This window comes from Mytilus galloprovincialis, chromosome 13, assembly GCF_965363235.1.
Source record: "Mytilus galloprovincialis chromosome 13, xbMytGall1.hap1.1, whole genome shotgun sequence".
Lineage (NCBI taxonomy): Eukaryota > Metazoa > Mollusca > Bivalvia > Mytilida > Mytilidae > Mytilus > Mytilus galloprovincialis.
In genome coordinates, this window is record NC_134850.1 from 1,092,410 (window position 1) to 1,120,367 (window position 27,958).

The window sequence follows — 27,958 nt, forward strand, 5'->3', positions numbered from 1 at the left end:
CTAAAGTAATAAAGATGGTCAATAATGAGATAGTATCCTAACGACACAACTAAAGTAATAAAGATGGTCAATAATGAGATAGTATCCTAACGACACAACTTAAGTAATAAAGATGGCCAATAATGAGATAGTATCCTAACGACACATCTAAAGTAATAAAGATGGTCAATAAGGAGATAGTATCCTAACGACACATCTAAAGTAATAAAGATGGTCAATAATGAGATAGTATCCTAACGACACAACTAAAGTAATAAAGATGGTCAATAATGATATAGTATCCTAACGATACAACTTAAGTAATAAAGATGGTCAATAATGAGATAGTATCCTAACGACACATCTAAAGTCATAAAGATGGTCAATAATGAGATAGTATACTAGCAACACAACTAAAGTAATAAAGATGGTCAATAATGAGATAGTATCCTAACGACACAACTAAAGTAATAAAGATGGTCAATAATGAGATAGTATCCTAACGACACAACTAAAGTAATTAAGATGTTAAATAATGAGATAGTGTCCTAACGACAAAACTAAAGTAATAAAGATGGTCAATAATGAGATAGTATCCTAACGACACAACTAAAGTAATAAAGATGGTCAATAATGAGATAGTATCCTAACGAAAACCAAAGTAATAAATATGTTAAATAATGAGATATTATCCTAACGACACAACTAAAGTATTAAAGATGGTCAATAATGAGATAGTATCCTAACGACACAACTAAAGTAATAACGATGGTCAATAATGAGATAGTATCCTAACGACACAACTAAAGTAATAAAGATGGTCAATAATGAGATAGTATCCTAACGACACAACCAAAGTAATAAAGATGTTAAATAATGAGATAGTATCCTAACGACACAACTAAAGTAATAAACATGTTAAATAATGAGATAGTATCCTAACGACACAACTAAAGTAATAAAGATGGTCAATAATGAGATAGTATCCTAACGACACAACTAAAGTAATAAAGATGGTCAATAATGAGATAGTATCCTAACGGCACAACTAAAGTAATAAAGATGGTCAATAATGAGAAAGTATCCTAACGACACAACCAAAGTAATAAAGATGTTAAATAATGAGATAGTATCCTAACGACACAACTAAAGTAATAAACATGTTAAATAATGAGATAGTATCCATACGACACAACTAAAGTTATAAAGATGGTCAATAATGAGATAGTATCCTAACGACACAACTAAAGTAATAAAGATGTTAAATAATGAGATAGTATCCTAACGACACAACTTAAGTAATAAAGATGGCCAATAATGAGATAGTATCCTAACGACACATATAAAGTAATAAAGATGGTCAATAATGAGATAGTATCATAACGACACAACTAAAGTAATAAAGATGGTCAATAATGAGATAGTATCCTAACGAGACAACTAAAGTAATAAAGATGGTCAATAATGAGATAGTATCCTAACGACACAACTAAAGTATTAAAGATGGTCAATAATGAGATAGTATCCTAACGACACAACTAAAGTAATAAAGATGGTCAATAATGAGATAGTATCCTAATGGCACAACTAAAGTAATAAAGATGGTCAATAATGAGATAGTATCCTAACGACACAACTAAAGTAATAAAGATGGTCAATAATGAGATAGTATCCTAACGACACAACTAAAGTATTAAAGATGGTCAATAATGAGATAGTATCCTAACGACACAACTAAAGTAATAAAGATGGTCAATAATGAGATAGTATCCTAACGACACAACTAAAGTAATAAAGATGGTCATTAATGAGATAGTATCCTAACAACACAACTAAAGTAATAAAGATGGTCAATAATGAGATAGTATCCTAACGACACAACTAAAGTAATAAAGATGGTCAATAATGAGATAGTATCCTAACGACACAACTAAAGTAATATAGATGCTGAATAATGAGATAGTATCCTAACGACACAACTAAAGTAATAAAGATGGTAAATAATGAGATAGTATCCTAACGGCACAACTAAAGTAATAAAGATGGTCAATAATGAGATAGTATCCTAACGACACAACTAAAGTAATAAATATGGTCAATAATGAGATAATATCCTAACGACACAAAAAAGTGATATAGATGCTCAATAATGAGATAGTATCCTAACAACACAACTAAAGTAATAAAGATGGTCAATAATGAGATATTATCCTAACGACACAACTAAAGTAATAAAGATGGTCAATAATGAGACAGTATTCTAACGACACAACTAAAGTAATAAAGATGTTCAATAATGAGATAGTATCCTAACGACACAACTAAAGTAATAAAGATGGTCAATAATGAGATAATATCCTAACGACACAACTAAAGTAATAAAGATGGTCAATAATGAGATAGTATCCTACCGACACAACTAAAGTAATAAAGATGGTCAATAATGAGATAGTATCCTAACGACACAACTAAAGTAATAAAGATGTTAAATAATGAGATAGTATCCTAACGACACAACTAAAGTAATAAAGATGCTGAATAATGAGATAGTATCCTAACGACACAACTAAAGTAATAAAGATGTTAAATAATGAGATAGTATCCTAACGACACAACTAAAGTAATAAAGATGGTCAATAATGAGATAGTATCCTAACGGCACAACTTAAGTAATAAAGATGGTCAATAATAAGATAGTATCCTTACGACACAACTAAAGTAATAAAGATGGTCAATAATGAGATAGTATCCTAAGGACACAACTAAAGTATTAAAGATGGTCAATAATGAGATAGTATCATAACGACACACTAAAGTAATAAAGATGGTCAATAATGAGATTGTATCTTAACGACACAACTAAAGTAATAAAGATGGTCAATAATGAGATAGTATCCTAACGACACAACTAAAGTAATAACGATGGGCAATAATGAGATAGTATTTTAACGACACATCTAAAGTAATAAAGATGGTCAATAATGAGATGGTATCATAACGACACATCTAAAGTAATAAAAATGGTCAATAATGAGAAAGTATCCTAGCAACACAACTAAAGTAATAAAGATGGTCAATAATGATATAGTATCCTAACGACACAACTAAAGTAATAAAGATGGTCAATAATGAGATAGTATCCTAACAACACAACTAATGCAATAAAGATGGTCAATAATGAGATAGTATCCTAACGACACAACTAATGTAATAAAGATGGTCAATAATGAGATAGTATCCTAACGACACAACTAAAGTAATAAAGATGGTCAATAATGAGATAATATCCTAGCGGCATAACTAAAGTAATAAAGAAGGTCAATAATGAGATAGTATCCTAACGACACAACTAAAGTAATAAAGATGGTCAATAATGAGATAGTATCAACGACACATCTAAAGTAATAAAGATGGTCAATAATGAGATAGTATCCTAACGACACAACTAAAGTAATAAAGATGTTAAATAATGAGATAGTATCCTAACGACACAACTAAAGTAATAAAGATGGTCAATAATGAGATAGTATCCTAATGGCACAACTAAAGTAATAAAGATGGTCAATAATGAGATAGTATCCTAACGACACAACTAAAGTAATACAGATGGTCAATAATGAGATAGTATCCTAACGACACAACTAAAGTATTAAAGATGGTCAATAATGAGATAGTATCATAACGACACAACTAAAGTAATAAAGATGGTCAATAATGAGATAGTATCCTAACGACACAACTAAAGTAATAAAGATGGTTAATAATGAGATAGTATCCTAACGACACAACTAAAGTGATATAGATGCTCAATAATGAGATAGTATCCTAACGACACAACTAAAGTAATAAAGATGGTCAATACTGAGATAGTATCCTAACGACACAACTAAAGTAATAAAGATGGTTAATAATGAGATAGTATCCTAACGACACAACTAAAGTAATAAAGATGGTCAATAATGAGATAGTATCCTAACGACACAACTAAAGTTATAAAGATGGTCAATAATGAGATAGTATCCTAACGACACAACTAAAGTAATAAAGATGGTCAATAATGAGATAGTATCCTATCGACACAACTAAAGTGATACAGATGCTCAATAATGAGATAGTATCCTAACGACACAACTAAAGTAATAAAGATGGTCAATAATGAGACAGTATCCTACCGACACAACTAAAGTAATAAACATGGTCAATAATGAGATAGTATCCTAACGACACAACTAAAGTAATAAAGATGGTCAATAATGAGATAGTATCCTAACGACACAACTAAAGTGATATAGATGCTCAATAATGAGATAGTATCCTAACAACACAACTAAAGTAATAAAGATGGTCAATAATGAGATAGTATCCTAACGACACAACTAAAGTAATAAAGATGGTTAATAATGAGATAGTATCCTAACGACACAACTAAAGTGATATAGATGCTCAATAATGAGATAGTATCCTAACGACACAACTAAAGTAATAAAGATGGTCAATACTGAGATAGTATCCTAACGACACAACTAAAGTAATAAAGATGGTTAATAATGAGATAGTATCCTAACGACACAACTAAAGTAATAAAGATGGTCAATAATGAGATAGTATCCTAACGACACAACTAAAGTAATAAAGATGGTCAATAATGAGATAGTATCCTAACGACACAACTAAAGTAATAAAGATGGTCAATAATGAGATAGTATCCTAACGACACAACTAAAGTGATACAGATGCTCAATAATGAGATAGTATCCTAACGACACAACTAAAGTAATAAAGATGGTCAATAATGAGATAGTATCCTACCGACACAACTAAAGTAATAAAGATGGTCAATAATGAGATAGTATCCTAACGACACAACTAATGTAATAAAGATGGTCAATAATGAGATAGTATCCTAACGACACAACTAAAGTAATAAAGATGGTCAATAATGAGATAGTATCCTAGCGACACAACTAAAGTTATAAAGATGGTCATAATGAGATAGTATCCTAACGACACAACTAATGCAATAAAGATGGTCAATAATGAGATAGTATCCTAACGACACAACTAATGTAATAAAGATGGTCAATAATGAGATAGTATCCTAACGACACAACTAAAGTAATAAAGATGGTCAATAATGAGATAGTATCTTAGCGACACAACTAAAGTTATAAAGATGGTCAATAATGAGATATTATCCTAACGACACAACTAAAGTAATAAAGATGGTCAATAATAAGATAGTATCCTAACGACACATCTAAAGTAATAAAGATGGTCAATAATGAGATAGTATCATAACGACACAACTAAAGTAATAAAGATGTTAAATAATGAGATAGTATCCTAACGACACAACTAAAGTAATAAAGATGGTCAATAATGAGATAGTATCCTAACGGCACAACTAAAGTAATAAAGATGGTCAATAATGAGATAGTATCTTAACGACACAACTAAAGTAATAAAGATGGTCAATAATGAGATAGTATCCTAACGACACAACTAAAGTATTAAAGATGGTCAATAATGAGATAGTATCATAACGACACAACTAAAGTAATAAAGATGGTCAATAATGAGATAGTATCCTAACGACAAAACTAAAGTAATAAAGATGGTTAATAATGAGATAGTATCCTAACGACACAACTAAAGTGATATAGATGCTCAATAATGAGATAGTATCCTAACGACACAACTAAAGTAATAAAGATGGTCAATACTGAGATAGAATCCTAACGACACAACTAAAGTAATAAAGATGGTTAATAATGAGATAGTATCCTAACGACACAACTAAAGTATAAAGATGGTCAATAATGAGATAGTATCCTAACGACACAACTAAAGTAATAAAGATGGTCAATAATGAGATAGTATCCTAACGACACAACTAAAGTAATAAAGATGGTCAATAATGAGATAGTATCCTAACGACACAACTAAAGTGATACAGATGCCCAATAATGAGATAGTATCCTAACGACACAACTAAAGTAATAAAGATGGTCAATAATGAGATAGTATCCTACCGACACAACTAAAGTAATAAAGATGGTCAATAATGAGATAGTATCCTAAAGACACAACTGAAGTAATAAAGATGGTCAATAATGAGATAGTATCCTAACGACACAACTAAAGTGATATAGATGCTCAATAATGAGATAGTATCTTAACAACACAACTAAAGTAATAAAGATGGTCAATAATGAGATAGTATCCTAACGACACAACTAAAGTAATAAAGATGGTTAATAATGAGATAGTATCCTAACGACACAACTAAAGTGATATAGATGCTCAATAATGAGATAGTATCCTAACGACACAACTAAAGTAATAAAGATGGTCAATAATGAGATAGTAGCTTAACGACACAACTAAAGTAATAAAGATGGTCAATAATGAGATAGTATCCTAACGACACAACTAAAGTATTAAAGATGGTCAATAATGAGATAGTATCATAACGACACAACTAAAGTAATAAAGATGGTCAATAATGAGATAGTATCCTAACGACACAACTAAAGTAATAAAGATGGTCAATAATGAGATAGTATCTTAGCGACACAACTAAAGTTATAAAGATGGTCAATAATGAGATATTATCCTAACGACACAACTAAAGTAATAAAGATGGTCAATAATAAGATAGTATCCTAACGACACATCTAAAGTAATAAAGATGGTCAATAATGAGATAGTATCATAACGACACAACTAAAGTAATAAAGATGTAAAATAATGAGATAGTATCCTAACGACACAACTAAAGTAATAAAGATGGTCAATAATGAGATAGTATCCTAACGGCACAACTAAAGTAATAAAGATGGTCAATAATGAGATAGTATCTTAACGACACAACTAAAGTAATAAAGATGGTCAATAATGAGATAGTATCCTAACGACACAACTAAAGTATTAAAGATGGTCAATAATGAGATAGTATCATAACGACACAACTAAAGTAATAAAGATGGTCAATAATGAGATAGTATCCTAACGACAAAACTAAAGTAATAAAGATGGTCAATAATGAGATAGTATCCTAACGACACAACTAAAGTAATAAAGATGGTCAATAATGAGATAGTATCCTAACGACACAACTAAAGTAATAAAGATGGTCAATAATGAGATAGTATCCTAACGACACAACTAAAGTAATAAAGATGGTCAATAATGAGATAGTATCCTAAAGACACAACTAAAGTAATAAAGATGGTCAATAATGAGATAGTATCCTAACGACACAACTAAAGTGATATAGATGCTCAATAATGAGATAGTATCTTAACATCACAACTAAAGTAATAAAGATGGTCAATAATGAGATAGTATCCTAACGACACAACTAATGTAATAAAGATGGTCAATAATGAGATAGTATCCTAACGACACAACTAAAGTAATAAAGATGGTCAATAATGAGATAGTATCCTAACGGCACAACTAAAGTAATAAAGATGGTTAATAATGAGATAGTATCCTAACGACACAACTAAAGTGATATAGATGCTCAATAATGAGATAGTATCCTAACGACACAACTAAAGTAATAAAGATGGTCAATACTGAGATAGTATCCTAACGACACAACTAAAGTAATAAAGATGGTTAATAATGAGATAGTATCCTAACGACACAACTAAAGTAATAAAGATGGTCAATAATGAGATAGTATCCTAACGACACAACTAAAGTAATAAAGATGGTCAATAATGAGATAGTATCCTAACGACACAACTAAAGTAATAAAGATGGTCAATAATGAGATAGTATCCTAACGACACAACTAAAGTAATAAAGATGGTCAATAATGAGATAGTATCCTAAAGACACAACTAAAGTAATAAAGATGGTCAATAATGAGATAGTATCCTAACGACACAACTAAAGTGATATAGATGCTCAATAATGAGATAGTATCTTAACATCACAACTAAAGTAATAAAGATGGTCAATAATGAGATAGTATCCTAACGACACAACTAAAGTAATAAAGATGGTTAATAATGAGATAGTATCCTAACGACACAACTAAAGTAATAAAGATGGTCAATAATGAGATAGTATCCTAACGACACAACTAAAGTGATACAGATGCCCAATAATGAGATAGTATCCTAACGACACAACTAAAGTAATAAAGATGGTCAATAATGAGATAGTATCATAACGACACAACTAAAGTAATAAAGATGGTCAATAATGAGATAGTATCCTAAAGACACAACTAAAGTAATAAAGATGGTCAATAATGAGATAGTATCCTAACGACACAACTAAAGTGATATAGATGCTCAATAATGAGATAGTATCTTAACATCACAACTAAAGTAATAAAGATGGTCAATAATGAGATAGTATCCTAACGACACAACTAAAGTAATAAAGATGGTTAATAATGAGATAGTATCCTAACGACACAACTAAAGTAATAAAGATGGTCAATAATGAGATAGTATCCTAACGACACAACTAAAGTGATATAGATGCTCAATAATGAGATAGTATCTTAACATCACAACTAAAGTAATAAAGATGGTCAATAATGAGATAGTATCCTAACGACACAACTAAAGTAATAAAGATGGTCAATAATGAGATACAGTTGGGTGCAGACCAAGCATTACATAAAGTAAACGCAAGTTAACGCCGCGTGCACATATTTCGTTAGTTAACTTCAAATCTCCCGTTTACTAGTAAACGCACGTTTACTATAATTACGTTAACGTGGCTGAAATGGAAATTTCTAATGTCTACCTTAGTAAACGGGCGTTTACTATGTGTCCGTTTAGTCAGTAGTAAACGGGCGTTTACTTCAGAATTCTTCAAATTTATTTTTACGTGCACTTAAAAGTAAACGGGCGTTTAGTACAGATTTTACAAGTATATTTTTACGTGCACATGAAAGTAAACGCACGTTTACTTTTCGCGTTAACTGATTGGGTAAATTTAGAAATAAACTTCAAGTTCATTTGCACATTTATTTTATAAAAACGACCTTCAGTCTTAATATTTTACGTATATGTGTTTCAAACCAGAACAATTCAAAAACTCTTTTAATTCGAAATATTAAATTACACAAAATCACTTTCATTAAGTCCATTAACTTTACTGATAGGCAGATTTTCTATAGTTTTCTTCCAAAAGTTACATGTGCAAATATCGATACGAAAAGAAAGGTTATCCGAGACATCGGGAGAATATTTCAATATGATGGGATATAAACATCATGGTTTTTATTGTTTCGTTCCCCATTCATAATTGTCTCTTCGAATTCCTACTATAACTCGGGGTATTTAAAACCATTATTTTTAATCGAAATTCACCTTGTTTGCCTTGGATTAACATGATAAGATTCTGTTTTGACAAATGATAAAAAAAAAAAGAGACGTAAATTGTACAGTGTATTTAAATGTTCAAATATTGCTATCTTTACATGGATATAATAAACTAATTTACTATGCAGCTATATATAGTGCTAATATGGTCTGTTTTGGTTAAAATTCGAGTCAGTCTGAGGTTAGAAAACTACTAAAATTTGTTTCAATATTCAATATTTTGAATAAAAAAGTACATGCTGGCACTCTAAATTGATGCGAACAAAATTTTTTAGTCTTAATATTCAAATATTGCTACCTATTTTCTTATACAATCAATCCTTACATAAAAATATAACTCATTTACTATGCGGCTATATAGATTTACATAATTAAATGCTTATATGGTCAGTTTTTGTTGTTGCGGACAAATAATTTTATTATATGAGTCAGTCTGAGGTATGAAAACTACTGAATTTTGTTTATGATTCAATATTTTGAATAAAAAAAGGACATGCTGGCCCTCTAAATTGATGCGAACAAAATTGTTTAGTCATAATATTCAAATATTGCTACCTATTTTATTATACAATCAATCCATACATGAAAATATAACTCATTTACTATGCGGCTATATAGATTTAAATACTAGAATGCTTATATGGTCAGTTTTGGTTGTTGCGGACAAATAATTTTATTATATGAGTAAGTCTGAGGTATGATAACTAATGAATTTTGTTTACGATTCAATATTTTGAATAAAAAAGTACATGCTGGCACTCTAAATTGATGCGAACAAAATTTTTTAGTCATAATATTCAAATATTGCTACCTATTTTCTTATACAATCAATCCTTACATGAAAATATAACTCATTTACTATGCAGCTATATAGATTTACATAATAGAATGCTTATATGGTCAGTTTGGTTGTTGCGGACAAAAAATTTTATTATATGAGTCAGTCTGAGGTATGAAAACTACTGAAGTTTGTTTATGATTCAATATTTTGAATAAAAAAAGGACATGCTGGCCCTTTAAATTGATGCGAACAAAATTTGTTCATTCATAATATTCAAATATTGCTACCTATTTTATTATACAATCAATCATTACATGAAAATATAACTCATTTACTATGCGGCTATATAGATTTACATAATTAAATGCTTATATAGTCAGTTTTGGTTGTTGCGGACAAATAATTTTATTATATGAGTCAGTCTGAGGTATGAAAACTACTGAATTTTGTTTATGATTCAATATTTTGAATAAAAAAAGGACATGCTGGCCCTCTAAATTGATGCGAACAAAATTTTTTATTCATAATATTCAAATATTGCTACCTATTTTATTATACAATCAATCATTACATGAAAACATAACTCATTTACTATGCGGCTATATAGATTTAAATACTAGAATGCTTATATGGTCAGTTTTGGTTGTTGCAGACAAATAATTTTATTATATGAGTCAGTCTGAGGTATGAAAACTACTGAATTTGGTTTACGATTCAATATTTTGAATAAAAAAGGGACATGCTGGCAACCTAAATTGATGCGAACAAAATTTTTTAGTCATAATATTCAAATATTGCTACCTATTTTATTATACAATCAAGCATTACATGAAAATATAACTCATTTACTATGCGGCTATATAGATTTAAATACTAGAATGCTTATATGGTCAGTTTTGGTTGTTGCAGACAAATAATTTTATTATATGAGTCAGTCTGAGGTATGAAAACTACTGAATTTGGTTTACGATTCAATATTTTGAAGAAAAAAGGGACATGCTGGCAACCTAAATTGATGCGAACAAAATTTTTTAGTCATAATATTCAAATATTGCTACCTATTTTATTATACAATCAATCCTTATATGAAAATATAACTCATGTACTATGCAGCTATATAGATTTACATACAAGAATGCTTATATGGTCAGTTTTGGTTGTTGCGAACAAATAATTTTATTATATGAGTCAGTCTGAGGTATGAAAACTACTGAATTTTTTTATGATTCAATATTTTGAATAAAAAAGTACATGCTGGCACTCTTAATTGATGCGAACAAAATTTTTTAGTCATAATATTTAAATATTGCTACCTATTTTCTTATACAATCAATCCTTACATAAAAATATAACTCATTTACTATGCGGCTATATAGATTTACATAATTAAATGCTTATATGGTCAGTTTGTGTTGTTGCTGACAAATAATTTTATTATATGAGTCAGTCTGAGGTATGAAAACTACTGAATTTTGTTTATGATTCAATATTTTGAATAAAAAAAGGACATGCTGGCCCTCTAAATTGATGCGAACAAAATTTTTTAGTCATAATATTCAAATATTGCTACCTATTTTATTATACACTCAATCCATACATGAAAATATAACTCATTTACTATGCGGCTATATAGATTTAAATACTAGAATGCTTATATGGTCAGTTTTGGTTGTTGTGGACAAATAATTTTATTATATGAGTCAGTCTGAGGTATGAAAACTACTGAATTTTGTTTACGATTCAATATTTTGAATAAAAAAGTACATGCTGGCACTCTAAATTGATGCGAACAAAACTTTTTAGTCATAATATTCAAATATTGCTACCTATTTTCTTATACAATCAATCCTTACATGAAAATATAACTCATTTACTATGCAGCTATATAGATTTACATAATAGAATGCTTATATGGTCAGTTTGGTTGTTGCGGACAAAAAATTTTATTATGTGAGTCAGTCTGAGGTATGAAAACTACTGAAGTTTGTTTATGATTCAATATTTCGAATAAAAAAAGGACATGCTGGCCCTTTAAATTGATGCGAACAAAATTTTTTCATTCATAATATTCAAATATTGCTACCTATTTTATTATACAATCAATCATTACATGAAAATATAACTCATTTACTATGCGGCTATATAGATTTACATAATTAAATGCTTATATAGTCAGTTTTGGTTGTTGCGGACAAATAATTTTATTATATGAGTCAGTCTGAGGTATGAAAACTACTGAATTTTGTTTATGATTCAATATTTTGAATAAAAAAAGGACATGCTGGCCCTCTAAATTGATGCGAACAAAATTTTTTATTCATAATATTCAAATATTGCTACCTATTTTATTATACAATCAATCATTACATGAAAACATAACTCATTTACTATGCGGCTATATAGATTTAAATACTAGAATGCTTATATGGTCAGTTTTGGTTGTTGCAGACAAATAATTTTATTATATGAGTCAGTCTGAGGTATGAAAACTACTGAATTTGGTTTACGATTCAATATTTTGAATAAAAAAGGGACATGCTGGCAACCTAAATTGATGCGAACAAAATTTTTTAGTCATAATATTCAAATATTGCTACCTATTTTATTATACAATCAATCATTACATGAAAATATAACTCATTTACTATGCGGCTATATAGATTTAAATACTAGAATGCTTATATGGTCAGTTTTGGTTGTTGCAGACAAATAATTTTATTATATGAGTCAGTCTGAGGTATGAAAACTACTGAATTTGGTTTACGATTCAATATTTTGAAGAAAAAAGGGACATGCTGGCAACCTAAATTGATGCGAACAAAATTTTTTAGTCATAATATTCAAATATTGCTACCTATTTTATTATACAATCAATCCTTATATGAAAATATAACTCATGTACTATGCAGCTATATAGATTTACATACAAGAATGCTTATATGGTCAGTTTTGGTTGTTGCAGACAAATAATTTTATTATATGAGTCAGTCTGAGGTATGAAAACTAATGAATTTTGTTTACGATTCAATATTTTGAATAAAAAAGTACATGCTGGCACTCTAAATTGATGCGAACAAAATTTTTTAGTCATAATATTCAAATATTGCTACCTATTTTCTTATACAATCAATCCTTACATGAAAATATAACTCATTTACTATGCAGCTATATAGATTTACATAATAGAATGCTTATATGGTCAGTTTGGTTGTTGCGGACAAAAAATTTTATTATATGAGTCAGTCTGAGGTATGAAAACTACTGAAGTTTGTTTATGATTCAATATTTTGAATAAAAAAAGGACATGCTGGCCCTTTAAATTGATGCGAACAAAATTTGTTCATTCATAATATTCAAATATTGCTACCTATTTTATTATACAATCAATCATTACATGAAAATATAACTCATTTACTATGCGGCTATATAGATTTACATAATTAAATGCTTATATAGTCAGTTTTGGTTGTTGCGGACAAATAATTTTATTATATGAGTCAGTCTGAGGTATGAAAACTACTGAATTTTGTTTATGATTCAATATTTTGAATAAAAAAAGGACATGCTGGCCCTCTAAATTGATGCGAACAAAATTTTTTATTCATAATATTCAAATATTGCTACCTATTTTATTATACAATCAATCATTACATGAAAACATAACTCATTTACTATGCGGCTATATAGATTTAAATACTAGAATGCTTATATAAACAGTTTTGGTTGTTGCAGACAAATAATTTTATTATATGAGTCAGTCTGAGGTATGAAAACTACTGAATTTGGTTTACGATTCAATATTTTGAATAAAAAAGGGACATGCTGGCAACCTAAATTGATGCGAACAAAATTTTTTAGTCATAATATTTAAATATTGCTACCTATTTTCTTATACAATCAATCCTTACATAAAAATATAACTCATTTACTATGCGGCTATATAGATTTACATAATTAAATGCTTATATGGTCAGTTTGTGTTGTTGCCGACAAATAATTTTATTATATGAGTCAGTCTGAGGTATGAAAACTACTGAATTTTGTTTATGATTCAATATTTTGAATAAAAAAAGGACATGCTGGCCCTCTAAATTGATGCGAACAAAATTTTTTAGTCATAATATTCAAATATTGCTACCTATTTTATTATACAATCAATCCATACATGAAAATATAACTCATTTACTATGCGGCTATATAGATTTAAATACTAGAATGCTTATATGGTCAGTTTTGGTTGTTGTGGACAAATAATTTTATTATATGAGTCAGTCTGAGGTATGAAAACTACTGAATTTTGTTTACGATTCAATATTTTTAATAAAAAAGTACATGCTGGCACTCTAAATTGATGCGAACAAAACTTTTTAGTCATAATATTCAAATATTGCTACCTATTTTCTTATACAATCAATCCTTACATGAAAATATAACTCATTTACTATGCAGCTATATAGATTTACATAATAGAATGCTTATATGGTCAGTTTGGTTGTTGCGGACAAAAAATTTTATTATATGAGTCAGTCTGAGGTATGAAAACTACTGAAGTTTGTCTATGATTCAATATTTTGAATAAAAAAAGGACATGCTGGCCCTTTAAATTGATGCGAACAAAATTTTTTCATTCATAATATTCAAATATTGCTACCTATTTTATTATACAATCAATCATTACATGAAAATATAACTCATTTACTATGCGGCTATATAGATTTACATAATTAAATGCTTATATAGTCAGTTTTGGTTGTTGCGGACAAATAATTTTATTATATGAGTCAGTCTGAGGTATGAAAACTACTGAATTTTGTTTATGATTCAATATTTTGAATAAAAAAAGGACATGCTGGCCCTCTAAATTGATGCGAACAAAATTTTTTATTCATAATATTCAAATATTGCTACCTATTTTATTATACAATCAATCATTACATGAAAACATAACTCATTTACTATGCGGCTATATAGATTTAAATACTAGAATGCTTATATGGTCAGTTTTGGTTGTTGCAGACAAATAATTTTATTATATGAGTCAGTCTGAGGTATGAAAACTACTGAATTTGGTTTACGATTCAATATTTTGAAAAAAAAATGGGACATGCTGGCAACCTAAATTGATGCGAACAAAATTTTTTAGTCATAATATTCAAATATTGCTACCTATTTTATTATACAATCAATCATTACATGAAAATATAACTCATTTACTATGCGGCTATATAGATTTAAATACTAGAATGCTTATATGGTCAGTTTTGGTTGTTGCAGACAAATAATTTTATTATATGAGTCAGTCTGAGGTATGAAAACTACTGAATTTGGTTTACGATTCAATATTTTGAATAAAAAAGGGACATGCTGGCAACCTAAATTGATGCGAACAAAATTTTTTAGTCATAATATTCAAATATTGCTACCTATTTTATTATACAATCAATCCTTATATGAAAATATAACTCATGTACTATGCAGCTATATAGATTTACATACAAGAATGCTTATATGGTCAGTTTTGGTTGTTGCGAACAAATAATTTTATTATATGAGTCAGTCTGAGGTATGAAAACTACTGAATTTTTTTATGATTCAATATTTTGAATAAAAAAGTACATGCTGGCACTCTTAATTGATGCGAACAAAATTTTTTAGTCATAATATTTAAATATTGCTACCTATTTTCTTATACAATCAATCCTTACATAAAAATATAACTCATTTACTATGCGGCTATATAGATTTACATAATTAAATGCTTATATGGTCAGTTTGTGTTGTTGCCAACAAATAATTTTATTATATGAGTCAGTCTGAGGTATGAAAACTACTGAATTTTGTTTATGATTCAATATTTTGAATAAAAAAAGGACATGCTGGCCCTCTAAATTGATGGGAACAAAATTTTTTAGTCATAATATTCAAATATTGCTACCTATTTTATTATACAATCAATCCATACATGAAAATATAACTCATTTACTATGCGGCTATATAGATTTAAATACTAGAATGCTTATATGGTCAGTTTTGGTTGTTGCGGACAAATAATTTTATTATATGAGTCAGTCTGAGGTATGAAAACTACTGAATTTTGTTTACGATTCAATATTTTGAATAAAAAAGTACATGCTGGCACTCTAAATTGATGCGAACAAAACTTTTTAGTCATAATATTCAAATATTGCTACCTATTTTCTTATACAATCAATCCTTACATGAAAATATAACTCATTTACTATGCAGCTATATAGATTTACATAATAGAATGCTTATATGGTCAGTTTGGTTGTTGCGGACAAAAAATTTTATTATATGAGTCAGTCTGAGGTATGAAAACTACTGAAGTTTGTTTATGATTCAATATTTTGAATAAAAAAAGGACATGCTGGCCCTTTAAATTGATGCAAACAAAATTTTTTCAGTCATAATATTCAAATATTGCTACCTATTTTATTATACAATCAATCATTACATGAAAATATAACTCATTTACTATGCGGCTATATAGATTTACATAATTAAATGCTTATATGGTCAGTTTTGGTTGTTGCGAACAAATAATTTTATTATATGAGTCAGTCTGAGGTATGAAAACTACTGAATTTTGTTTACGATTCAATATTTTGAATAAAAAAAGGACATGCTGGCCCTCTAAATTGATGCGAACAAAATTTTTTATTCATAATATTCAAATATTGCTACCTATTTTATTATACAATCAATCATTACATGAAAATATAACTGATTTACTATGCGGCTATATAGATTTAAATACTAGAATGCTTATATGGTCAGTTTTGGTTGTTGCAGACAAATAATTTTATTATATGAGTCAGTCTGAGGTATGAAAACTACTGAATTTTGTTTACGATTCAATATTTTGAATAAAAAAGTACATGCTGGCACTCTAAATTGATGCGAACAAAATTTTTTAGTCATAATATTCAAATATTGCTACCTATTTTCTTATACAATCAATTCTTACATGAAAATATATCTCATTTACTGTGCGGCTATATAGATTTACATAATGAAATGCTTATATGGTCAGTTTTGAGTGTTGCGGACAAATAATTTTATTATACGAGTCAGTCTAAGGTAAGAAAACTATTGAATTTTGTTTGTGATTCAATATTTTGAATGAAAAAGGACATGCTGTCACTCTAAATTGATGCCAAAAAACAAACTATGTCATAATATTTAAATATTGCTTCCTTTTTTATTACACAATCAATCTTTATATCAAAATATAGCTCATTTACTATGCCGGCTGTATAGATTTACATAATAATTTGCTTATATGGTCAGTTTTGGTGTTGCAAACAAATAATTATATATTACGAGTTAGTCTGATGTATGAAAACTACTGAATTTTGTTTACTATTCAATATTTTGAATAAAAAGAGGTCATGTCCGTCAGGCTGGTACAATAATTGCTATCAATTGTTACGTATTATATGGTCAATTATGGCATGAAAATATAACTGAATTACTTCTATATAGAATAAGATAACTTGTTAAGAGGTAAATATTGTCAGTTTTGGTGAATGATATCAAATAATTTTGTTTTACGAGTCAGTCTGTCTAAGATGAACAAGACATTTACTATAATTATTGTTCAATTAAATACAAATGTGTGACATTTTTAAATAACTTTTATCGTCAATATGTCAAGCAGAAATGACCGCGGTTGGTCAATTAATTTTGATGTTCCTTATCATTTCATATTTTAGGTCAGTGTATCCAGGTTACGATGACAATCTGCGTTAACGGCCGTTTACTACAAACAGTAAACGCGCGTTTATACTTTTTAGGAAAATAGAAGACGCGCATTTTTCCACGTTAACGCGGAGGTAAACGGGAAAGTAAACGCCCGTTTACTCTTTACAAAATTAGAAGACGCGCCGTTTTTGCGTTAACGCGGAGGTAAACGCGAAAGTAAACGCCCGTTTACTTTTAATGTCTACTGCAATTTCGGAGTTAACGCACAGTTAACGCGGCGTTTACATGAAGTGCACGCGAGTAAACGCCGCGTTAACTTTTTCGGCCCGTCTACATGTAATGCTTGGTCTGCACCCAACTGTAGTATCCTAACGACACAACTAAAGTAATAAAGATGGTCAATAATGAGATAGTATCCTAACGACACAACTAAAGTAATAAAGATGGTCAATAATGAGATAGTATCCTAACGACACAACTAAAGTAATAAAGATGGTTAAAAATGAGATAGTATCCTAACGACACAACTAAAGTAATAAAGATGGTCAAGAATGAGATAGTATCCTAACGACACAACTAAAGTAATCAAGATGGTCAATAATGAGATAGTATCCTAACGACACAACTAAAGTAATAAAGATGGTCAATAATGAGATAGTAACCTAACGACACAACTAAAGTGATACAGATGCTCAATAATGAGATAGTATCCTAACGACACAACTAAAGTAATAAAGATGGTCAATAATGAGATAGTATCCTAACGACACAACTAAAGTAATAAAGATGGTTAAAAATGAGATAGTATCCTAACGACACAACTAAAGTAATAAAGATGGTCAAGAATGAGATAGTATCCTAACGACACAACTAAAGTAATCAAGATGGTCAATAATGAGATAGTATCCTAACGACACAACTAAAGTAATAAAGATGGTCAATAATGAGATAGTAACCTAACGACACAACTAAAGTGATACAGATGCTCAATAATGAGATAGTATCCTAATGACACAACTAAAGTAATAAAGATGGTCAATAAAGAGATAGTATCCTAACGACACAACTAAAGTAATAAAGATGGTCAATAATGAGATAGTAACCTAACGACACAACTAAAGTGATACAGATGCTCAATAATGAGATAGTATCCTAATGACACAACTAAAGTAATAAAGATGGTCAATAATGAGACAGTATTCTAACGACACAACTAAAGTAATAAAGATGTTCAATAATGAGATAGTATCCTAACGACACAACTAAAGTAATAAAGATGGTCAATAATGAGATAATATCCTAACGACACAACTAAAGTAATAAAGATGGTCAATAATGAGATAGTATCCTTCCGACACAACTAAAGTAATAAAGATGGTCAATAATGAGATAGTATCCTAACGACACAACTAAAGTAATAAAGATGTTAAATAATGAGATAGTATCCTAACGACACAAATAAAGTAATAAAGATGTTAAATAATGAGATAGTATCTTAACGACACAACTAAAGTAATAAAGATGGTCAATAATGAGATAGTATCCTAACGACACAACTAAAGTAATAAAGATGTTAAATAATGAGATAGTATCCTAACGACACAACTAAAGTAATAAAGATGGTCAATAATGAGATAGTATCCTAATGGCACAACTTAAGTAATAAAGATGGTCAATAATGAGATAGTATCCTAACGACACAACTAAAGTAATAAAGATGGTCAATAATGAGATAGTATCCTAACGACACAACTAAAGTATTAAAGATGGTCAATAATGAGATAGTATCATAACGACACACTAAAGTAATAAAGATGGTCAATAATGAGATTGTATCCTAACGACACAACTAAAGTAATAAAGATGGTCAATAATGAGATAGTATCCTAACGACACAACTGAAGTAATAACGATGGGCAATAATGAGATAGTATTCTAACGACACAACTAAAGTAATAAAGATGGTCAATAATGAAATAGTATCCTAACGACACATCTAAAGTAATAAAGATGGTCAATAATGAGATGGTATCCTAACGACACATCTAAAGTAATAAAGATGGTCAATAATGAGATAGTATCCTAGCAACACAACTAAAGTAATAAAGATGGTCAATAATGATATAGTATCCTAACGACACAACTAAAGTAATAAAGATGGTCAATAATGAGATAGTATCCTAACGACACAACTAATGCAATAAAGATGGTCAATAATGAGATAGTATCCTAACGACACAACTAATGTAATAAAGATGGTCAATAATGAGATAGTATCCTAACGACACAACTAAAGTAATAAAGATGGTCAATAATGAGATAGTATCCTAGCGACACAACTAAAGTAATAAAGATGGTCAATAATGAGATAGTATCCTAACGTTACAACTAAAGTAATAAAGATGGTCAATAATGAGATAGTATCCTAACGACACATCTAAAGTAATAAAGATGGTCAATAATGAGATATCATTCTTACGACACAACTAAAGTAATAAAGATGGTCAATAATGAGATAGTATCCTAACGACACAACCAAAGTAATAAAGATGTTAAATAATGAGATAGTATCCTAACGACACAACTAAAGTAATAAACATGTTAAATAATGAGATAGTATTCTAACGACACAACTAAAGTAATAAAGATGGTCAATAATGAGATAGTATCCTAACGACACAACTAAAGTAATAAAGATGGTCAATAATGAGATAGTATTCTAACGACACAACTAAAGTATTAAAGATGGTCAATAATGAGATAGTATCATAACAACACAACTAAAGTAATAAAGATGGTCAATAATGAGATAGTATCCTAACGACACAACTAAAGTAATAAAGATGGTTAATAATGAGATAGTATCCTAACGACACAAATAAAGTAATAAAGATGTTAAATAATGAGATAGTATCCTAACGACACAACTAAAGTAATAAAGATGGTCAATAATGAGATAGTATCCTAACGACACAACTAAAGTAATAAAGATGGTCAATAATGAGATAGTATCCTAACGACACAACTAAAGTGATACAGATGCTCAATAATGAGATAGTATCCTAGCGACACAACTAAAGTAATAAAGATGGTCAATAATGAGATAGTATTCTACCGACACAACTAAAGTAATAAAGATGGTCAATAATGAGATAGTATCCTAACGACACAACTAAAGTAATAAAGATGGTCAATAATGAGATAGTATCCTAACGACACAAATAAAGTAATAAAGATGTTAAATAATGAGATAGTATCTTAACGACACAACTAAAGTAATAAAGATGGTCAATAATGAGATAGTATCCTAACGACACAACTAAAGTAATAACGATGGTCAATAATGAGATACTCATATGGAGCATTCATATCGCTTTGGTCAAAATAGGACAAATCATGAGAAGAATATAACGAGCAATTTTGTAAAATAAATTTGTCGTTATCTTTAACGATGGCGAAGGAGTCGTGGACACAAGGAAAACAGTGTTGGGAAGATAACTCCTACAAAGAAACCTATTCGGTTACGCAGGGTAAATTTCAAAAGCGCATAAACTGTTCGATATCATATACCAAATATCTAAGCGACATTTTGAGAAACAAATGTTTATCGCAAGAACAAAATTTGCATGGGGAAAAAAAATCAGTAGAAAAACAATAGATCTTTCCACAGAAAAGTGGAAAGACCTAATAAGAAGACTGTTGTCACAGTTTGATAATATTGCGTGGAAGTGTAGTGTAAAGAGTTGAAAAGTCAAAACTATCTCAGTTGTTTTGAAGTCTTGCAAGCTTCTAATTTTAAGTTCATTTATATGTTTTTAAGTTTAGTGCGAAATGAACTAGTATTTTTTTTTATTCAAGCTAGTTGAAGACTGCCTCTAGGTGTGACCTTCTGCTGTGTTCTGCTGTTTGTTTGGGTTGTTGTTTCTTTGACATATTTCCCATTTTCTCTCTTAATCTTATAAAGAATGTCAGTATTGTATTAACAGCCATGATACCACTTTCACATTGTTGACTGCTTTGTCGGAGAGTACAAACACAATCTGCTTTGAAAGTTCTTGAATATAAAGAAGAAAATGTGGTATAAATGCTAATGAAACAACTCTCCACAAGAGACAAAATGACACATATATTAACAACTATAGGTCACCGTATGGCCTCAGTCCGTCGGAGCTTTTCAACTACTTATTTCGTTCCGATGGAACTTTCCAACTAGTTGTGTTAATCCAAGTGCAGTTGAAAATTTCCAGAAAAAAGGTGCTAGTTGAAAAGACCCGGAACAATGTAGCTAGTTGAATGGTTCTGGCGGAACAGAACAACTAGTTACATCGGTCCGAATATACCATATTTCGTCCTTTTTGTAGAAAGACGGGGAAGAATGAGTATTAGTATATACAAGAGCAAAGCATTAATTTACAATAATACCCATTGCACTGAAAGGGGTTTCTTTGGAGAAAAGGGACATGGAACTTAATGTTTGGGGAAATAATGAAAAAGTTTTTAAATTTTGATGTACTGAGGCGGAAGAACAAACTTCCTTAGCAAAGTTTAAGTTGTATTTCATAGCTCACATAAAACGGAATAAGTTGCATTATCATGCAAATTTAGTTTTCATAGTACCCTCAAGAGAGGGAAGAATAACTCCAACCTGCATCAATTCTCCAAATGGAACTTTGTAACTGGTTGATATGTTCCGTTGGAACTTTTGGATTGTTTGTTAGTTCCGGTTTTGACTAATTTGGCAAAAAAGGAACTTTCTAACCAGTTGATATGTTCCGTTGGGACTTTTCAACTTAGTCACTTTGTTCCGGTGGAACTTTTAAACCAGAGGAAGAACAAAGTAACTAGTTAATAAGTTCCTCCGGAACTTTTCGGCTAGTTAGTTCTTTCCGCCTGGAACTTTCCAACGTCGGAACAAAAGAGCATTTACAAATGCACTACAAAGTCAGTTTCATTACAGAAAAAGAAATAATCATATCCTTAAACCCATGTTTATTATGCTTTGATATAAAAGTTGATAAAACAGACATGAATGTGTAAAATTTCAGCTGTTTGTGGTTGTTTGATTTTCATTGCTGTCCATATTTGGAAAGTAACTGTGACATTCACCAATACGTCGAACATCTGAAGTCTGGCAGTGAATGCTACCACCAAATCTGTAAGAATCTCTGTATGGTACACGGATACATTTAATACCTGAAATATATATAAATATTAATCAATCTGAAACTCTTAAAACTCTTAATTGTTTACAAATATATGCATTTAATATGAAATATATTGAGATTAAATAATTTGAAATAATTTCTGTATGGAAAACTGATTCATTTGACCCCTCAAATTTTAATGAACTTCAAAAATAACTATTTTTATATAATAACCAACGTTAATAAAGAATATTAAATATTAAATGTATTTGTTTAGTGTATGTTCACTTGTGTTTAAACTATGTCTTTTGATTGAGTTTAGCCATTTCAATTAATATTTTACACTGTCGCTTTCTATGTTTTGATGTTACACTATTGTTTCCGATAAGGGTGAAGGTTGGTTCCTATTAAAACGTTTAAATCCTCTGCAATTGTTTATGACTTTGATGTTCTGTAAATGTCTTATTTTTTGTGGTTCATAAGTGTTTCTCGTTCCTCGTTTTAAAAAAAAACGGTAATAATGGTTTTCCCGTTTGAATGGTTTTACACTTGTCTTTTTGGGGCTTCTTTATAGCTTGCTGTTTTTTGTGATCCAAGGCTTCGTGTTGAAAACCGTACTTTGACCTATAATGTTTCACTTTTATAAATTGTGATTTGGATGGAGAGTTGTCTTATTGGCATTCATACCACATATTTTTATATCTATTATAACTATGATATGTCATTTATTTTATTTTCAACTATCTTAGATTTTCATTTTCATTTGAAATTTTATCCTATTTTGAAGCAGTCAAAGCCAAATTTCACAAATAAATAATCAAGTTTCATCCCCTACCCCTCCCCCTGAACTGTAAGATATGTGCAGCCACTGTTTAAGGTGGTAAGTGTGTCTCTCACCATCTTGGATTGTAAATTACAGAGAACATAAGGTCTTGATTTTGCAAATGAATTGGCAAAATAATAATAGGAATGAAGTTAGCTTATAAATATGAATTTCATTTAAAAAAAAAAGAATTTAACTATAAATATTGATATTTTTACATTGAAGTGCAAATTGTGTTTGCTTGATTTTTATTTGTTTTTAAAATTGGCATTTTATGGGGATATAACTCTGATTTAGCATGTTTAGTGTTAAATCTGCCGTATTAAAATAAATTATAATCATGGTACCTTTGATACCTTTGATAACTATTTACACCACTGGGTCGATGCCACTGCTGGTGTACATTTAGTCCCCGAGGTTATCACCAGCCCAGTAGTCAGCACTTCGGTGTTGACATGAATATCAATTATATGGTCATTTTCATTATTTTCCTGTTACAAAACTTTAAATTTTTTGAAAAACTAAGGATTTTCTTATGCCAGGAATAGATTACCTTATATATAAATCCGTATTTGGCACATCTTTGGGTAATTTTTGTTCCTCAATGCTCTTCAACTTTGTACTTGTTTGGTTTAACAACTGTTTTGATCAGAGCGTCACTGATCAGTCTTATGTAGACAAAACATGGGTCTGGCGTATTACATTTTATACTGCACTCGTTCTATTTAAGCAGTCACAATGCGTTGACCCTATATTTCTATGTCTTTGAACTTGTTTAGCTTTGCAACAGTTTTGATCTGAGCTTCACTGATGAGTCTTATGTAGATGAAAAGTGCGTCTGGTGAATTACATTATAATCCTGGTACCTTTGATAACTATAATCAAGCTTCAAAATAGTACAGCCAGAGGGAAAGATATAAGGAAGAGATGGTCTAGGGTAGCACTTAATGTCCCCATCTCCTATGACCAGCCAGAGGGAAAGATATAAGGAAGAGAATGTCAAGGGTAACACTTAATGTCATCGTCTCCTATGACCAGCCAGATGGAAAGATGGAAGGAATTAATGGTCAAGGGTAGCCCTTAATGTCCCCATCTCCTATGACCAGCCAGATGGAAAGATGGAAGGAATTAATGGTCAAGGGTAACACTTAATGTCCCCATCTCCTATGACCAGCCAGATGGAAAGATGGAAGGAATTAATGATCAAGGGTAACACTTAATGTCCCCATCTTTTATGACAGTCATGGTAAAGGGCAACACTTTATGTCCCTGTCTTTTATGGCAGGCATGTAAACAAAGACTTATCATACCTAATGACTCAAGGAAGTTAATGGTAGGTATTTCAGATTCTTCAACAATGGCTTTATCTGGTCCTACCATTAACAGATTAATACTCAGCCAGGCACTAGACTTACAGGACTCTGGTACAACCATGCTGTTAGGGAATGGAGCATCTAATATCTAGAAAAAACAGAAGATGTATTTAGGAATGTTTCATTTAAACATATATTTGTGGACGCCGACTATGCTGACGATGGTATGAAGGATCACAGCTATGTCTCGCTTTTTCGAGCAGACCCTTTTTCTTTCAAAACCTTTGAAAAAATTACAAACACGATGGTATCCATAGTACACAATTGCCCAACTCATACTGCCACATTCTTTGTTTAGTGTACCGTGATATTAGGGTAGAGACTTTAATTTGGCATTAAGATTAGAAAGATCATACAGCAGGGAACATGTGTACTAAGTTTGTAGTTAAACAGAATTCAATTTGGCCAAAAACTTTAACCTGAAGCTGGACAGAGGGACGGACAAACAGACGGACGGAGGCACAGACCTACAAACATAATGCCCATAAATGGGGCATAATAAATGCGGCATAAAAAAAGATTTTATAAGATATTCAGATATCAAAAAACAACTTTTTACACTAAAGAATGTATATGTATTAGAATATGGATAAGAAAAGTTGTGGTAAGCGGGAAAAATTAGTATTGGCACAACATAAAAAAAAAACAAGATGATTTTGAATATCTGACAAAAAGTCAAAAATCAGAGTAGTATATGGTTTATAGAGCATTGCTTAGTTCCTTGTGTTGCAGGTTATAAGAAATTATAATAACTGATTTAACTTATAGATACTCACTTCCCAAGATGAACCTGTGAATATTCTGTCTTTGTCTTCCTTTGTGATTGGTCGATCTGGAGGGTTCACGAGGATTCCTTTCCTTTCATTGGTAGGTAATACAAAGGGACCAGTGTTGCGTCTATTTCAATTTTGAAAAAAAGAATTAAATAACAAACTATAGACTTTAACAATGTGTTTCTTGAATCAATCACCCATGATATATTTAATAAGTATATAGGACAAGTTCAATAAAATCATACATGGTACCCCAGGTGAATGCCATTTTGTCATCTGTTGGGAGTGTCATAATTTTTTTGTTTACTGTAAAATTTATCTGATAGTCTAATAATCATCAATTGAGCTTTTACCCTGTTACATGTACCTCTCATACTCAACTGTTACTTATACTTTACAATAATTATTATGACAGTAGTCGTAAATACATAAATCAATAATTACTTCTCTCAGGAAATGATTAAAGATTATCATTTTAATATTTACATTTCAATAGTCCTATTTGTCAACTACATTTTTGAATAATTTAATTTTGGATGTAACACGTCTCCTGATTAGCGGACTTTGTTTTGTTTATCAGCTTTGACTTCATAAACGTGTTTTATGATTTACTAAGAATTAAATTATAAGAAATGACTACCTGTAACATTTGTTCTGTGTATGAAGAAATAACATCACAAATGTGATCAACACATACTGAAAAACGAGTAATCATTGCAATTATAGGACAACACTTTATCTTACAAGAAGTACATTTTTATTTATTGTTTTCTCATGATTATAGCCAAAAGCACAAACAATTGTAAATAAAGGGCAATAACTCCTTCTTCATTTGTTTGGTCAGAGAAAGTAAATTTGTTAAAAAAATGGTGGACTACTAACTCTAAGGTCATGCAATCATCTTGACAAATATTCATATTAAAAATAAAGAGGTAATGGTTTTCTTTATGACTAAATTGAAAATATATTAAATATGTTTCAATATGTACCACCTATATGTACTGGATTCAGATCACCAGGAAAGTGAACTTCGTGTACTCGATAACCACGAGATTTCACGTGACGTCTGAGCCAATCAATGCCTTTTCTATTAGCTGTCATGCTCTACTGCACAATCAGATCTTTTCCAAGTCTCAAAAACTTCAGCAGCGTCAAAACACTAGTAAAATTAAAAAAAAAAATTATACAATATAAAAATAAAATATGTCTAGTTTTTATTTTACAGGTGCATCTGGAGAGCATGATTCTTATTACAAAAAGGAAAAGTCATCTGGGACTGTAATTTGGTACCTCTGTGTTTCAAGTTGGTGCTCTAACTGACAAAGCTAATAAAAAGAACTTAATTAGCTCATCAGCTTACGGCTGGATAAGTATCAACTACATGTACCTGTACTAAGAGAAACAATCCTGTCACACATCATGAACATGCGTTGTATACCTCTTTTCGGTATTTCTAGTTACCGGAAATATAGAACATAATTTAGACTATATACTTTGCCTTGGCTTGTAGGCAAGTAACAGTTAGTATTGTCGCAGACATCCATGTGGTTTTGTCAATAGCAGTAAATTCATAATTTCCTATGCGTGTAGGCAGGTAGCAGTTCGTGTTGTCTGCCATCCATGTGGTTTTGTCAATGGCAGTATAATAAAATTGATCGATATAAAGTGTGACTTCAACCTCGTAGTCCCCCAGACAACAAAAGGTTTGAGGCCCACGACACATTGATATAAAAATCAATCGCCATATTGGTCTTCAACTATTGTCAATCTTTATCAAGTCAGTTGCCAGTAATTCAGTGTATTGTTGCTCTCTGCTATATTTGTTTTTCTTTTTAAATGTTTTAGTATCAATCAGGCAGTTTTGTTTAAATTGTTTCACAATTCCTCATGCAAGGCTTTTAATTGCTAAAAAATTAGTGTGAATTTGGCTAATTGTTGAAGGCTGTACAGTGACAAATAGTTACCATAAAATAAAATATAAAAAAAAATCAATGCATAAAAATT

At 30.2% G+C, this 27,958-nt stretch overlaps 3 protein-coding genes across 3 annotated transcripts in view; all 3 read right to left on the bottom strand.

The window, feature by feature from the left end:
• Positions 1-27,958, bottom strand: part of LOC143056235 (glycine amidinotransferase, mitochondrial-like) — a 149,271-nt gene that overhangs the window by 117,983 nt on the left and 3,330 nt on the right. The window lies entirely within an intron of this gene.
• LOC143056233 (solute carrier family 35 member F6-like) overlaps positions 1-27,958 on the bottom strand; it is a 514,661-nt gene that overhangs the window by 95,074 nt on the left and 391,629 nt on the right. The gene's annotated exons all lie outside the window — the stretch shown is intronic.
• On the bottom strand, positions 22,832-27,572 carry LOC143056661 (glycine amidinotransferase, mitochondrial-like). Its single transcript, XM_076229820.1, has 4 exons — positions 27,448-27,572; positions 25,958-26,078; positions 25,119-25,269; positions 22,832-23,034 (listed from the first exon to the last, which is right to left on the bottom strand). Exons 1-4 carry the CDS (start codon positions 27,570-27,572, stop codon positions 22,883-22,885), a joined length of 549 nt encoding a protein of 182 aa, XP_076085935.1. The 3' UTR covers positions 22,832-22,882.

What these genes read in the sequence shown, in the direction of transcription:
- LOC143056661 (XM_076229820.1), bottom strand. Translation starts at nt 27,572, where the DNA reads ATGGCAGACAACACGAACTGCTACCTGCCTACACGCATAGGAAATTAT. An exon ending in TCACAGGTTCATCTTGGGAA is followed by an intron (nt 25,270 to 25,957) that starts GTGAGTATCTAT and finishes TGTTTTTTCTAG; the next exon opens with ATATTAGATGCTCCATTCCC. An exon ending in TAACTTCCTTGAGTCATTAG is followed by an intron (nt 23,035 to 25,118) that starts GTATGATAAGTC and finishes TATATATTTCAG; the next exon opens with GTATTAAATGTATCCGTGTA.